A 16,307-nucleotide genomic window follows, 5' to 3' on the forward strand; every position below is an offset into this window, starting at 1 on the left:
ACAGCGCGGGCAGGCACAACCCGCCCGTGCTACCGCGACGGAGCCGCCACCGCCGCCGCCACTCCCGCCCGGGGCGGGCCCGCTCGGCAGGCGGGAACTTCCGGCTCCGGCCGGCCCCGCCCCGCCGCGGCCCCGGGCCCGCGCCGGGCCAATGAGGGCGCGGAGCCGCAGCCGGGCAGGTAACCCGGCGCCCAATCAGAGCGGCGCTGCGGGAACAGGTGGGCACGGCCAGGCCCCGCCCCCCGCCCCGCTGGCGGCCGCGCCAATCGGGGCAGGGAGGGAAGCAGAGAAGGAGGGAGGGAAGCAGGGAGGGAGGGGCTGCCCGCGGCACCCGGCGGCGGCGGGGCTGCGCTCCCTGCCCGCCCCCCGACGGTCACCCTCGGCTGTCCGTCCGTCCGTCCGCCCGGCGGCCGCGCCGGGAGGGCAGCGGCGGCCCCGCGCCGAGGGAGGGAGCGCGGAGGCAGCAGCCATGGCACTCGTGGCTCCGGAGACTCGGAAGTTCACGCGGGCGCTGAGCAAGCCCGGCACGGCGGCCGAGCTGCGGCAGAGCGTCTCCGAGGTGGTGCGCGGCTCCGTCCTCCTGGTGAGTGCGGCGGCGGCCCGGGCGAGGCTCCGGCCCGGGGCCTCGCGGGGCTGCGGCGGTGGCCCCGGAGGAGGAGACGGGCCCTTTGATCCCTGCCGGGCTGTCACGGCGGCGGCGCGGGCTTTGATCCCTCGCAGGCTTGCGGCTCCTCGGCTGCCCCGGCGGCTGCTGCGGCGGGGCGAGGTGCGGTGCAGCCGCAGGCGGGGCGGGCACGCTCCCGGCCGCGGGGGGAGCGCGCCCGCCGTGGGATGCGGCGCCCGGCGGGCACGGCTGGGCGCTCCCGCCCGCCCCCTGCAAACTCTTCACTTGTGGAGCGAGCAGCTGGCGCCCAGCCTGACGGGACCGAATCGCTTTCGCGTGTGTCGAAATAGCGGTGCAAAAGTGATTTTTCATCTTGCTACTGCTTTACGCTCTTTACTACTAAGATGCAGTTTTTTGTTATGTGCAGAATGGAAGATGAGCGCTGGCAAGTGTAGCAGGAATGCTTTAGTGTGTTGTTTATCCCGGCTGTCCTGTACCGTGCTAGCACATGGTTGCTGCTCTCTCCAGTGCACAATTGGGCGCATTCACTTAATTTAAACTGCTGAAAGTAAATTTGTGTAAACAGGTGTCTAAACTAACTAGGTGTTTTAGTCTAGAGAAGGCTGAGGGGGGATCTCATCAGTGCATGTAAATATCTCAAAGGCAGGTGTCAAGAGAATGCTGCCAAACTTTTCAGTGGTGCTCAGCAAAAGGACAAGGAGCAGTGGCCATAAACACAAGAATTTCCACCTCCAGATGAGGAAGAACTTCTTTCCGTTGAGGGTTGCAGACCACTGGAACAGACTTCCCAGGGAGGTCATGGAGTTTCCTTCTCTGGAGACATTCGAAACCCACCTGGATGTGTTCCTGTGTCACCTGCTCCAGGTGACCCTGTCTCGGCAGGGCGTTTGGACTAGATGATCTCCAGAAGTCCTTTCCAACCCTAACAATTCTGTGATTCTGTTAGATGCTGTACGGAGGCAGCAGGTGATGACATCTTAAACAGCCTCAGTAAGACTTTTCAGGGCTTCTCTTCTGGGACTTTTATTCATGGAATGCATTTGTTTTCCTTGTGGTTTTGTTATCTCCAAGGGAAGTGTTTCAGTAAGCATTTATCTCTGTGTAAGTGAAGAAGTTTTGGTGCTGGGATTCCTGATACTGGAAGCTGATCTGTCCTTTGTTCTTTGCTCTTGCTAATACTAAGTATAATCTTGTCTAACTTTTTTAAACCTCCTGTTGGGACACTGTCTTGTCATAGCTGTGTGTTGGGAGAGTAACAAATGCTATAGCTGTGACTGAAAGACAAATACCTTTCTTTTAAAAAACTCACTCTAAAATTAAATTGCACTTTACTTTTTTATGGGTCACAGAATTTGTAAAAGACCTAATACACATAGTTCAGAGTTTGCCTGGATACTGACAGCTTTCCACAAGGTGTTAGCATGTATACATGGAGTGAACATCCAAAATGTGTTAACACTTCTCCAGGGATCAAGTGCTTATTGGGACCTGTGGAAGAAGAGTATATGTATTTTAAAATATTTTTTGTTTTGGGGGAGCACAAAAGAAATTTAGGTATTTTCATGACATAAGTGTTTCTTTTGCAGTAGTCTGCAACCCTGCCATTCCTTCCTCTACCTTTGGAAGGTTTTTCCTTAGTTCACTTATGACTAGTGTCAATGACTTGGAAAATATTTATATGCATCTTTAATTAATTCAGGTTGACCAAACATATAATAGGGTGATAGGCACAAATATCCCAGGTGTTTTTATGTTGTCACAACAGCATATTCTGCAGAATTTTATGGAGATTAAAGAAGTGATGGTGCAAAATGGTGTACTGTCTTGATCTGGCTAAGGTCTTCATCAGTATTTTAGAAAGCAAATGTAGTGACTTACCATTCATAGTGACTTAACATTCATGTCAGGTTTTTGATCCTTTTATGTTAGCTTGATGCATGAAGCTGAATCCCCATTCTCTCACATACAGTCTTGTCCTGAAGTTCACTTTCCTATTTCAGCCATATTTTGCCTCTTCTGCTATGTTTTGCTGACTATCATGAATGCTGTTCATTTTATCACTGAACTCCAGTGTTCCTGTGCACACACTGTTTAAATAAAAAGCTAGTAATTGCAGGTTTACATTTACGTTTTCTTCCTCCTGTTAATATGCTGTAACTCTTTTTGTTGAACATTGATGGTTGGAATGAAATAGTACTTTTTAAAAGGAGGAATTTAGATGAGATAGTATTGTTCTTTGCTATAAAAGACTTCTTAAAAATATTTGCATCTGTAAGTTTGACAGGTTGACCTGTTTCTTAGCTCTTGGAGTTTCTGGGTTTTGTTATGTGAAAAATCTCTTAGGCTGACCTGGTGAAAACAGGAGTCTTACCAGTATTATAGTAGTTGTGGAATACTCTGTTCAAATCTGGGGCTTTAAAGTAAAGGAGACCCACTTTCCTTCCAAAGCTGCCTCTCAAAGCTCTCTGATATAACACTTTCCCAGGATTTTTTCAGCTGGGTTGTCAACAAAATGTCTTGCTTAAAACATAGTTCAGCATTGGTAACTAAAGGGATCTTACTGTCATCACTTGCTCATGAGCGAGTGCTGAGGTTTTCCAGTACTGAAAAACTACTGAAGGTGTTTGCCATTGACTAGTCTTGCTGTGTGGAATCTAGAGGTAGGAAAGAATAAATTCAAACTAGTAGTTCATGGTGGGTGGTTTGTCCAGATCTCTACAAGCAGCTATTGCTTTGGTCTCTACGTCTCTGCAGCAGAATGTACTGCGCAGTGATGCAGATCATCCAGTCATTATTTGCAGTAGCAGATAAATGTGAACTACGAATATCTCTGAGTTTGAGTAGATTCTGTAAGTTGCTATTGTGGCTACTGTTTAACGGTTCCATCCATTTTTACAATCAACAATGTATGGCTTGGTTAAAAAGGGAAAAAAAACCTTTGCCCATCTTTAAATGAGGTTTATTAGATCACATTACTAAAATATGCTTTTTTTCCCATTTTATTAATGTCCTTGAGATTATATTGATGAAAGAGAACTGAAAACAGCATGGCAGTAGGATAGCGTGGTATATCTGAAATTTTCAGTTTGCTCTTCACTGGATCTAAAAGTCAGAGACTTTCAGCCAGCTGACAGGCGAAATAACTTGACTGTGTAGTAAAAAACATGAAGCAGATGTGGTTTGCCAAGCTAGTTTTCATCACAGAATGAAGCAAGCTCTCTTGTCAGCATTTGACATCTCATACATTCTCTCTGTTAGATGTAGTTTGCTGAACCAACAAGTACAATTTGGTTGGCTGAAATGAAATCTTGTTATTTGGCAATCAGCTTTTCACTGTGTTGTAAGGCACATAATGTATTTCTTGATTATTTGGATTCAGTTTTTACTATTTTCTGCTTGACAGTAGCATCCTTGCTGAATATCCTCTTGTGCATTGTTGATGTTGTTTTGACTTCAGACTTGTCATGTGACTTAATTTGATGCCTCTGGCCACCCAAATACATTTATGTCTGAGAGGGAAGATTATGGGGATGACAAGTGTGTCTCTTAAACCAGCAATCTTGCCAAGAGCAGTTTTCAATGCAGTTTTAGTATTATGCATAATTGGAAGTGATGTCTTTAAATGATGATGATGAGTTACTCAAAGCACGTTGCATACAGATCAGTGTCTTGTTCAATGGTATGTTAATGATAACTTGTCTCAGTGACAAAATTACTCTATATTAGGGTTATTTATAGTAATAATATACCTATATTAGAGCTGACATTTAAGGATAATAAGCAATTAAGATAATGTTTGGCATATGAAATTTGATCTGCTTTTGCCTTGCTGTCAATAAAATGCCTTTATCAAATATGCAGATAATGAAAATGTTTAAATATGCCAAATAATTCAGCAAAAGTTGTTTCCCTCATGTCAAAATTAATATTGTACAGAAGAAACTTGTGATATGGGAAAACAGGATGAAATCTGAGTGATTCCCGAATTGCTCTATACAGTTCTTCTTTTTGATATGGATATGTAAAATAGATTTTGATTATTTGAAGGCTAGAACTGTATCTTAAGACAGTCTTGGGCTTTATCCATTAAGTTCAGATAAGTTCAGGTGGAGCTCTTGAGTTCTAAAACTCTTCCAGAAATTCAGCTTTTCAGACATGGAAGAAAATCAGTATATCAAAAAGGCAATGCCTGGATCTCATACTCCTCTTTGATCTCAAATTCACTGGTGCTCTTTCTTTTCTTTACAAGAAAACTTATGTCAACTCTGTCTTTCCAATCCTGACCTCTCAACTCCAAGAAAAGATGGAGAGGTGCATTCTGTGCTGTATTATTGCCATGTGTTTCTCCAAAAGTTGTGGGAGGATTAGGTAGTACTTATTTTGGGTTGGCATTTTCCTTTCTGATTCCTTTATCATTTTATATTCCCTGTGCACAGAGGGCTTGTGTGCTTCTCTCCAAAGCAGCTTCTTAGTATATGATGAACTGAGTATTTGGATCCTCATTAACTGCCAGATTTCAGTTGTATTGTGTGTCTTGAAAAGAGAGAGTTGATGGCTTCCTTTAGGAAAGTAGGATTTCGAAAGTGGTATGTAATGCTAAAGAGATGAGGGAAGACTGGAGACTTATAGAGCTGATGGATACAGAAAAGCTGGAAGCATAGATAAAACCTGAGCTTTCTGTAAATGGAATGTGAAATTGTATACATAAGGAATTTGGAAGAAGCAAATTGTTATGAATGGATGAGTGAAAACAGGGGGATGAGAACTGATACTCAAGATTTTAAAGGAAAAATTGTTGCTGGCAATGAACATCGCCATAACGCACTAAAAACGGTAATGCTAATTCAGTCTCTCTGAACTGTTGAACTTTCTTTATTTGGGAAAAAGCCTGGTACTCAACCCTAAGAAGTTATTTTAGTTTGCTTACCTTTTGTAATGGAAATAAAAATTCACAGAGAATAAAATCTTTTTAATAAAGGTGCTAATTTTATTTTTGCGGAGTGTATATATAAACCTTTTTGATTGGATACAAGATAGCACTTAGAAAACTTATTTCTGGAAAGTCTGATACTGCAAAGAAGACTTACTGGTATGATAGACATTTCTGTGGTTGTAAAGATTCAGAGACTGGACTACAGTACTAAAGTTTCTATTAAGAAATACCATTAAACTTATTTGAATTTTAAAATTCTTGCTCAGGAAGGCAATTTGAGAGACAAAATACAGGACAGCTGAGTTTCTGTGTGAACAGGTAGACATTTAAACTTTCAACAGTATTAGATCATTCTTGTAAGCTGCAATTTATTTCTTTATTATTTTCTGGAATTTTTTCTTTCCTGCTAGATAAGGATAATTATGTTTAAGATAGAAGAACAAGTGCTTTATAAGTAGTTGTTTCTAATACAGCAAATGTCAGATGTACATGATGCTGGTTTGGGTTTTCCACCTTAAGCAAGACGGGATATCACAGCATGCCTTATCCTTCTTTCTTCCTCCTACTCATTCCCTTTAATCCTCAATCAGGATGTTTCTATCTCAATGGAAGTAGAACTCATACATCTACATTTAAACTTGGGAATTTCACAACTCTGTGATTATTATTTTTAAAGATCTTGTGCAATAAACTTAAACTCATTGTGTTGGTTTAACATAGCCTGGTTTTTGGTGGGGGTGGGAGAAAAGCTGCTCAAAATTTCGATGTCCAGCACAGAGCCAATTGCTGAAGGCTCTGATGATGAGGAGGTTACCAGCCCAATTAGACCACTTGGTAATGCCTCTGTGATGGCATATTTAAGAAAGGAAAAATCGCGGGAAGCTCTCTTTCTTCTCCCAAGGGGTGGTGATGCGGCTGCCGGGGCCCATCCCTGGGGGGGGCTACCAGGAGGGCAGGAGCCCTCCCGAGGCCGGGACCGTGGCTGGAGCTCTCCTGAGGCCAGAGGCGCCCATGTGGTGCTGGCAAGGACCACGTGGCCGGAGCCGGCTGTGCGGTGCCAGCAGGCACCACATGGCCAGCAGCAAGAGACATGGTGAGCAATTCCCCAATGCAGAGCCCGGACGAGATCAACCTCTCAACTGCAACTTCTTGCAAGTCAGAGAAAAAAGAAAAGTGAGGACGTGTGAGGAAAACCAACATGGTGGCACTGAGGTTGGTGAAAAAAAAGGGAGAAGCAGGAGGTGCTCCAAGCAGCAGAGCTGAGATTCTCCTCCGAGCCGTGGTGGGGACTATAATACAACAAACTGTTTCCCTATAATTCATGTATTCATGTATGGGAGGGTGCAGAGACCCATGCACAGCCCATGAAGAAGAGTACTCACGCTGGAGTGTGTGGATACTGAAAAAGCTGTAATATGGTGAGGAACTCAGAGAGAGGGATGACCCTTGCTTTTAGAGATAGAGGAAGAGAGCCTTTCCAAACTAGAACAGCTCACCCTTAAAAGACTAAACCCCACAAAACTAAAATGAGCCATGCTGGGCAGTTGTGGAAAGACTGCTTGGCCTGTGGGAGGGACTCACGTTGCAGCAGGTTTGGGTGGGACTGTTGCTTGTGGAAGTTAAAACCACACTAGAAAAGTTCGCAGAAGACTATCTCCCATGGGAAGGACCCCATGACACAGCAGAAGAAAGTCTTTTCCTTAAGCATACTGAAGAAAGATTTTTAAAAAGTGAAATACTGACCAAAACACCATATTTTGTTTCCTTGCATGGTTGGTAGAAAGAGGGAGGGACTAGGAAAGAAAGGTGTTGTGAAAGTTTGCTTTGGTTCTCATTACCCTTTTTACTTTTAATTCTGTTAATAATAAATATTTATACTGTTTAAGTTTTGAACCTGTTTTGCCTTAAAGTGTTTTGGTTTTTTTCAATAATCCTTACCTCACCTCATGAAAATGAAGTTTTCAATTCCCCCTCCTCTGCTCAACTATAGCAGAGGAAAATAAGTAGATGTTTTTTTTGTGGGGGCCTGGCACTTAACCAACTTCAAACCGTGACACCCATATACCTCACTTAAAAGTCACTGGTTATGCTGCATTGTGCTTCAATGCAAATGCTTCAAAAAGGTCTTTAACCACTCATCTTGAAAACCAGACCTTTAGTGTAAACAGTTTTTTCTGTTGCATAGGTGTAAATGTTCAAGTAACTTTTAAGCATATGTGGTCATTGGGCTGAGCGGTCACTTGTGAGTAGTGTGTGCCTGAGATTGGATGACCATCAGAGATAGGAATGTGTATGCAAGATCAACAATTTGTGAATTTGTCAATTTAACCAGATATTTGTATTTTTGAGGTAACTTTGAGATTCTGCCAAATTCATGTGGGTTTGCTCTAAAAATAATGAGAGGTTATTCATAAGTTGTTGAAGCAAGTAAGGGGAGTTCAGTTTCAAGACAGCAAGAAGCTTGATTGTGGTCTCCTGAGAAATGTATTGCCTATATTGCTTTTATTAAGAATTTTTGTAATTGTTAGAGGTGTTTTGATGCCACTGGTTCTTTATGGAGACAAGAGATGTAATGACATCATCCTTGCTAGTGTCCAGGAAGCTCTTATTTAGACCTGAAATTTCTAATGGTGTCTGAAGAATTTACTAATGCAATGACTTTAAAAAATAATATGTATTAAAATAATATGTAAGTAAAACTTCATTCCTTAGCTAGTGTTTATTTTTGATTTTGAAATTGAACAGTCTCAAGTACTTCATTTTACTTGGGTACTCCATCATTTTTACAAGAGTAAAGACAAATCCATTTTCCCTTGCCCCTCCTTAGATTGTCTGTGTCCATGAAAAGCATTAATTATGCAAGGCAGAAAAGGCGCAACGTTGCACAAGTAGTCCATGAATTATGTAATGCTTTTCTCATTCAAATATTTTTGAAATAACTTACATCTAAAGACGAGAAGATACTCCAATAATTCTGGTCACATAGTTTATTCAAGACATTAATTTAGAAGATAGATAGATAGATAGATAGATAGATAGATAGATAGGTTTGTGAAAGGAGGCTTACATTCTGTCTTAATCTAGAAGCACTGATTTCTTTGGTCTCTTAAATTTAATAATCTATGAGGTAGTGGTAGGTGTTGCATCTTGAGAAAGCTATGGGATTTTGGTTTTTTAATTTTATTTTACTGTAAGTAAAGGTCTTTCTGTGAGAATGAAAGTGAGCATGTATTATCTCAAAATAGAGATTTCTTCTAGCACTAAAAATGAAATTAACAGACATTAAAATCTAACCTTTTAACATAATGGACTAGATTTCTTGTATTAAGCAAGGGCTAGAATTTCATTGGTAGAATGGACTCTGCTTTGAAAAAAGTATACTAGGTTGTCTAAAGGTCTTCAGAAAGTTTATCAGAAGCTCTGAATGGGGTTTTATGAAGAAAACTCTTGTGGACCACAAAGGTTTGGTCAGAGAAATCCAACATCTGTTGCTGGGGTTGTCTTCTACGTACACTCCCATTGCTACCAGTTGGGAGAAATAGTAGCTTTGCTGCAGATACATTAAGAAAATAAAAAGTCTTAATCTGACTGCAGAGAGTGAGGGATGGGATTCTTTGTTAGCGTAAGGATGGATTGCTGCATCTGTTAGAACAGTTTGTCATCTCCTCCTCTGTGCTCAATGAATCAGGTATGAGAGAAGGAATGGGGAATCCAGGCACTGTCTTCTGCATTCTCCTGCTATGTCCAGAGATTCCTGGCAGTCCAAGTGAGGGGAAAAAGGCGGAAGAAGAAACCAAAAGTCTTTGTTAAAAAGTCTGGATCTGGCACCTCAGGCTGGTGAAACTAACCATTCCAATCTGTGACTAGGTCTCCGCGTAAGGCAGTGTTACCTTGGGACTAGTGGTGAATATCCAGAACAAAAAAAAAAAAAGAAAAGGCAGCAGGAAAGATCTCTCCAAGGATGGGATGCAAAGGAGTGTCATGGTTCTGTCCCACAGTCCCAGACTGCCTGAGCCTGGAAGGGACCTTTGGAGGTCGTTTGGTCCTACCCTCTGTCTCAAGCATGGTCACCTAGAGCCAGTTGCCAAGGCTATGGCCAGGAAGCTTTCGAGTATCTCCAAGGCTGGAGACTCCACAACCTCTCTGGGCAGCCTGTGCCAGTGCTCAGTCACCCTCACAGGGGCAAACAGTTCCCTGATGTTCAGAGGGATCCTCCTGTGTTTCAGGCTGTGCCCATTGCCTCCAGTCCTGCCACTGGGCAGCCCCGAGGAGAGCCTGGCTCTGCCCTCTCTGCACTCCCCTGCAGGTATTTATATGCATTGATGGGATTCCCCTGAGCCTTCTCCAGGCTGAACAGTCCCCGCTCTCTGAGACTTTCCTTATGGGAGGGGTGCTCCAATTCCTTAATCATCTTTATGGCCCATTGCTGTGCTCCCTCCAGCACATCCATCCCTCAAGCAGATTGTAGGCTGATTCAGACTGGAGTACTAATTGGTGTCAATGCTAATGGAGGCTTTTTCTGGAATTCTAGTTTTAAACCTCTGGGTCCAGGCCAAGTTTTGGATTGGGGCCCTCTCTGAATAGAAAGGCCCATTCCACTAGAGAACCAGCTAGATTGTTTTTCATCTCAGTAGCTGATGAAAAGGATCCAAGGTAGCTTTAGAACAAAATTTGTAATTAAACCCCTGCAATTGTGTCAAAAAAACCCCAAAAAACAACAAAAATAAAAACCCAAAAAAACCCCCATGAAAGTTCTGGATCATTTTTCAATCTGGAGACTGGGAGGAGGAAGAAATATGTCAGCTGAGACTGTACATTGCCTAAAAAATCAGATTCACAGTATTTCTGTGGAAAGGTTAAATGCAAAGCAGACCTTGTTGTGTACAACGTTCTTAGTAACAACAGTTCCGTAAGAAAGTGTCAGCCTTATAATTCTTAGCAAATCAAGGAAACATGGTTTAGACGGGCATTTTTTCTCCTAACTGTATTTATACGTTCATGAAAAGTTTCTTCTACTAACAATTCTAGGATAGAATATTGGAAAATAAAAAATGTGGGACACCAAACCTACAAAATTAGTCACTTTTCAAAATGAGACTAATTTTCTCACTCTTCTAAACTTGTTTGAAATTTTCAGGGAAGAATGAATAGTGTTACAGTCCTTACAAGTCAAAATCAAGTAGTCCCATCTGAAGTTTCTTCTGCTAAGAAACATATTTGTTCATGCAGTGGAAATATCAAGTGACCTCACATAAAATTAGCTAAGCTACCTAAATATGCTTTAAAACACAACTTTTCCCCAGACCCAAAGAAAACAAGAGAAACAATGCCAAACCACCCAAAATGAAAAAAAAAACCAAGAAAGGTGCACACATAAATGTAGTCCCAACAAACCTGAGAAGGAGTAATGCTGATCCATAGCTTCTAGAGTTCAGAGAAGCCTGTAATATAGATCCATCAGTGTAAATAAATAATCCTTAGCTGCTGCTCTGTGTACTTCTGGGTGCTTTTTGATACTCAGGTGTAGCTATTGACTTAAAAAGAAATGGCATGTTGACAGATACTGATCTAGGTTTGGAAATTTGAGGCATAGACTAAACTGTTTTTAGTACTTCCAGGTACTCTGTGGGTGGGGAGGAGTTACTTGTTGAGTTCAGAGATAAGACAGGAGCTTATATTTTGACTACTATAAAATTATTCTCCCAACAAAGAGTGGGAGAATTTTAATCAGCATAGATAATGCTTGCATAATTGAATTAGAGAAAGCATTTTAAGATCTGGTTACATCAGTGCAGGATGTAATACATTTCACTTGTTATAACACCCAAATTGTAAAGTAGTTAATTTCAGAAGCCTGGAATTCAATGTGGCTGAGTTTATAGACATGAAATTTGGTTTCAGCTTGCAAATCCAGAGCCTCCACTGCCTTTGGATGCTTGTGTTCGACATGGAGATAGATGATCTTGCTACCTTACTGGTTAGCCAAGGCACGGCTGCCCTTCATAGGGTGAAAGGAGTGCTGAAACATACCTGAATGAGAAAGTAGATGCTCCACAGAAAGAGCTGGGTGTTTTCCACGGAGAGGTAAATGTCAGTAAGATAGTTCTTGTTCTCATTTTAACAGGTTTGTCAAGAAATCAAAAGTCAAATGAAAATGCTAGCTAGCACTGTAGGTATCAATATTCAGAAAAGAGGCTTGAGTTTTAAGGTGATGGAAGGGTTGCCATCCATTTTCTATTTTGTTCTTTAATGTTTCATAATGGTTTTTATATCCCTTGGTTTCAGAAGGACCGTTCTTCACCAGGGTGCTGATTCTGACAGAGAATCTGCTTGCCCTTCACTTGATGCCTTTCCAGGCTTGTTTGTAGCCATGTTGGTAAGAGACTACAGCCAGGCAGTAGAATGATACAGAACTGAAGCTCTGGGAAAACAAGATTGAAAGCGATCTCATCTAGCCCACGTCTCATTTTTCCCAGTACAGTGATGTCAAGTATTTCGGACATCTTTCTGCCAGGCATGTTTGCACCCACTTGCACTGGCACTAATACATGCAATGTCGTGTTGTCTGATTTGGTAGGTGGTTTACATGAAAATTGTAATAGTATGTTTGTCTTTAAGGGACGTTCAAGGAGGCCACACTCTCACTGTTTGCTAGTCCAAAAGGGATTTTAAATCTGTGTTGGTCCTCAAACGTCAGTGAGTTTAAAAAGAGCATTCAGGTTAATGAATAGATAGCACACATCATAATTATTTGAAGGATGCTATTCTAGTTTCCTTCAGAAATTGTCCTGGGATTCTTGCTTGCCAGGCTTGTTATCACTTTGGAGTTATTTGCCTGGTATTGTATATGGCTTAATACGGTTGTTACATTAATTTCTTCCCAGCCAGAGCATAGAACGTGATCCTGTTTTTCCTCACATTAAATATGAAGTTCCTAATAGGAAAGAAAAATCAAATAATTCTGCTGTATACAGTCTTGCTGATAAAGTTCAAGGGACAATAGATCCAGCATAATATTTTGGCAGCAAATCATCTCCTGCAGGGGAAGTTGGAACTTGTTCCTGGCAGAGCTCAGAACAAAAGAAAGGAGATAGACCTGAACCTGAATGACCTTCTTAGATGAATTAAAAGTAAAAAAAGGATGTCTGAGCCTGAAGTTTCTGCTGCTCTTACCTGAATACAGTAAGCTTGCTAAAACACTGGATTTTAATTTTTTTTCCTAGTCTCTTGTATTGTTGACCATTATTTATTCCAGCATGGTTTCATCAGTGTTTCTGAAATAATATCCTATAATTACCATCTCGGTTTGTAGCTCTCTAATGGTAATAACAATTTTCTGTTATGGTTATCATATCAGTTACTTAAGATCCCAGAATAAACACTTCAACTTCAGAAAGCTGAAAGTTATGTGACCACTAGATGGAGTCCAGTGAGCATATTTCAATATCAGAAATCCTATGTTTTGGCATGCAGTGTTAAGAGGGGTAGGTGTTTTGTGTTTCATGCTTAGCAATAAATGCTCGTTTATTTAGTTTAGAGTGGCTTGGGCAACTTCCCAAAGTTCTTTAGGCTGTTCTTGGTACGTCTACCCTCAAGGTATATTTGAGTTAAGTTTGAACTTAAGGCACAGAACTGACAGATACATCTGTGCTCATCTGTGGATCAAAGTGTATTGTTACTCATGTAAGACTGGACCTGTGAGAAGACTGAGCTTTCTGCAGCTCCCAAATATGAAACCTAAAACTGTTAGCTATGATATTTAGCATTTTGCAAGTAGCAGGGCTTTAAATCTGTGTGCGTCTCTCCATCAGCGCATGCGTAACACGTGTCACATGTGTACGTATGTCCGTGGCAGGTTTGAAATAGCGTTTCTTAGGTTGCTTCATTTATGCCTCCTCACTTCTCTAAATATATAAAAGGCATAATAGACACAAAAAATACCTTGTCTAGGTAGGACAGACTAAATCTTGCTCCAGTTTTCATAAGCATTACCTTTTACTTTTGATGTGATCTTTGACATTAGTGGCATCTTGTATGAATGATAAACTGTCTCTGGTCTTCAGACTGGTGCTATACTCATTATTTCTAATTTAATGGTAGTTTTTTGTTTCTGTTGGATGCAAATCACTTCCTAGGGTCTTGTTGAGTGTGCAGATGCTCAGTCAAAATTACATGGGAATTTAACCATGTTGTTCTCAAGACTACCTCCTGGGGTACTATACTGGCTTTCTTCTGAAGGGCAGAATTCTCTTGGAGTTTTTATCTTTCTCTGTTTCACTGGCTATCCAGTGTACCACCACAGAATCATGGAAATACACTGGCTGAAATGCAAATCTCTGGAAGTCACCTAGTACAATCCAGGTGCTCAAAACAGATCTGGTTAAAGCAGGTTCTCAGAGACTGTGACAATCTGGTTTTAATATCCACAAGGATGGAGATACTTTGACCCCAGCAGCTGTCAACCTTCATGGTTAAAAAAAAGGTAAATAAACCTGTTATGCAAATGGAGTATTCTGTGTCCATTTCCTCCTGTTCTATGACTGTACTTCAAGAATAGTCTGGCTCTTCTCTCTAGCTTCCCATTAGGTATTGCAACAGCAATAAGATTTCCTTTTAGCCTTCACTTAGGGCTGAACTATGCAAGATCTCTTATATTTTTCTCAACATGAAACACCATGATGGCCCTCCATTAGATTCAGTCCAATATGTCTCTATCTTTCTTGCACTGAGAAGCCTGCTCAGCATGTTCAACTTGCTGTTCAACAGGATGTCATCCTTATCCACTCATGCAGACCACATCTAGCTAATTGGGGTACAAGGATGCTGTGGGAGACTGTGTCAGAAGCATTCTTTTACCAACAGTATTCAGTGTCCATTGCTATCTCCTAGTCCACAGAACCAACCATCCCATCACAGAAGATAAACAGGCCGGTCAGGCATAATTCTTCCCTGGTGAATCCATATGACCTACTTGGAACTGATATATATATCTCTAGTTCTTTATATGTCAGGAAATTGCTTCCAGGAGGGTTTGCATCATAGTTTTCCTGGAGATTGGAGTGAATCTGACCAGCTTGTAGTTTTCCATATCCTCCTTACCATTTTGGAGAGCAAACATGAGGGTTCCTAACAAAATCCATATTCAAACACATGCTCTGCACTAGTTTTGACAAATCAAGTGCTTAAGAATTTTAAGACAAAATAAAACTCACTGTTGTGGCCACAAGGAAACTTTCAGCATAGTTTCTTCTTTCTGAAGAAATATTAGTTCTTGAAGAGAATTACCTGGTAGAACTCTTCTATGAAATCTGCGTGCAGCAATCATTGCAGAAACAGTTTTTGCAACAGGAACCAGAACCTGAACTTTCTGGTCCTCTATGAACACTCCTATTAAGTATGAACTCTTTCACATACACTTCTCTTTACTCTTGCAGGGCTATTGGATCTTCAGTTCCTTCCTGCAGCACAGCTTTTTCAGGCAGAAACAAGTATGTTGGCTTTGAAATACTGTCACTGGATTGTTAAGGCACTACAAAGAATGCCAAGCAATGTTGGTTTTAATCTCTGGACTGAGGGGGCTTTAGGGCCCCATCTCTAGTGTTCTGAGCCAATATACAGGCAGCTGACAGATGAGAGGTAGTGCTCCACCTACAAACACTGTCATGTTTTGTGAAAAGCAGAATTCAGTCAGGATGGGGTAAGATCTCTAAGGAACCAGATGTTCAGTTGTGTCAAGATGGCATCAGTTTGGGCATTTTAAATGTTATGGACAACTTTATAGGTAAAAATGTAAGTACCTACTTCTAATATTTCAAGAGATTAAGGATATTTTTTTGTGCCTCTTATGCTAGGACTTGGGTGCTTGAATTCTGCCTAAAGTATGTTCTCTTGCAGATATGGGCCTGTATCTCTATGAAGTGTTTTCCTTTAGCAGTGGCTGTTCTGAAGACAGAAGTGTGTTTTGTAGTAACACGTTCAACTGGAAGGTCTCCCTAGTTTGATCTCTATCATCTTAATTGTTCATTTTCTGTCTAGGAGCCTCTAAGGTCTCATTTCGATAGTGAGAATTTTACAGGATGAGCTGAAGATTTTATATCAACCCAGGTTGATTCCCTAACCTTCATATATGTTAAACATTTTCAAATGGAAACTTCTAAACATTGTTTAGAACTGTCTGATTGCTAACACACATTTAATTTGTACCTGGTCATTATGCTTCTTGGAACTCATTTGGTTGTCAAAGGGTTGCTTAACATGTTGATTTGAAATCCTCCGGTTCCCAAGTGCGAAGTGGTTATTAGTAATTTACTGTAATCAGAGGAGTGGTTAGACCCTTAAAGCAATTTTGGTTTTTGGAAGGAAACTAGAGCTTCTTTATTACTTTTCCAAAAGACCATGTCTCAAAAATACATGATTCTGAACAATCTAGAGCTAACACAGCTAATTAATTTTTTTGTCCTCATGGTGCAGTCAGTTCAGATTGAGTATAGTATATAGCAGGGAGGAGCTTGTTGCTCCCCATATAAATGGGTGGTTTGGCTGATGCAAATAGCTTCTAAGTCCACATGCTTTCTGGTGCAAGCCCTTTTTCATAGAAAAGACAGGCATTAGTGTTGTCTCCTCCTTATAGCCTTAGGTCCCTCCTCTCCACTCTCTGCCTTATGGAAAAAGACCTTTCCATAACCCAGGCTCAGCTAAAAGCAGTTTGCAATGCACAGCTTGCTGTTCATATATACAGTGTGGGTTTGT

The 16,307-nt window shown here is 41.5% G+C and overlaps 1 protein-coding gene across 4 annotated transcripts in view; it reads left to right on the plus strand.

The window, feature by feature from the left end:
• The first annotated feature begins 334 nt into the window (after positions 1 to 334).
• DOCK9 (dedicator of cytokinesis 9) overlaps positions 335 to 16,307 on the plus strand; it is a 116,896-nt gene continuing 100,923 nt past the window's right edge. For all 4 annotated transcript variants that reach the window (XM_069008038.1, XM_069008000.1, XM_069008002.1 and 1 more), the window contains exon 1: positions 335 to 583. In XM_069008038.1, the coding sequence (XP_068864139.1) occupies positions 470 to 583 (114 nt within the window). In that variant the 5' untranslated portion in view covers positions 335 to 469. The remainder of the gene's footprint in view (positions 584 to 16,307) is intronic.

Source organism: Aphelocoma coerulescens, chromosome 1, assembly GCF_041296385.1.
Source record: "Aphelocoma coerulescens isolate FSJ_1873_10779 chromosome 1, UR_Acoe_1.0, whole genome shotgun sequence".
Classification (NCBI taxonomy): Eukaryota; Metazoa; Chordata; class Aves; order Passeriformes; family Corvidae; genus Aphelocoma; species Aphelocoma coerulescens.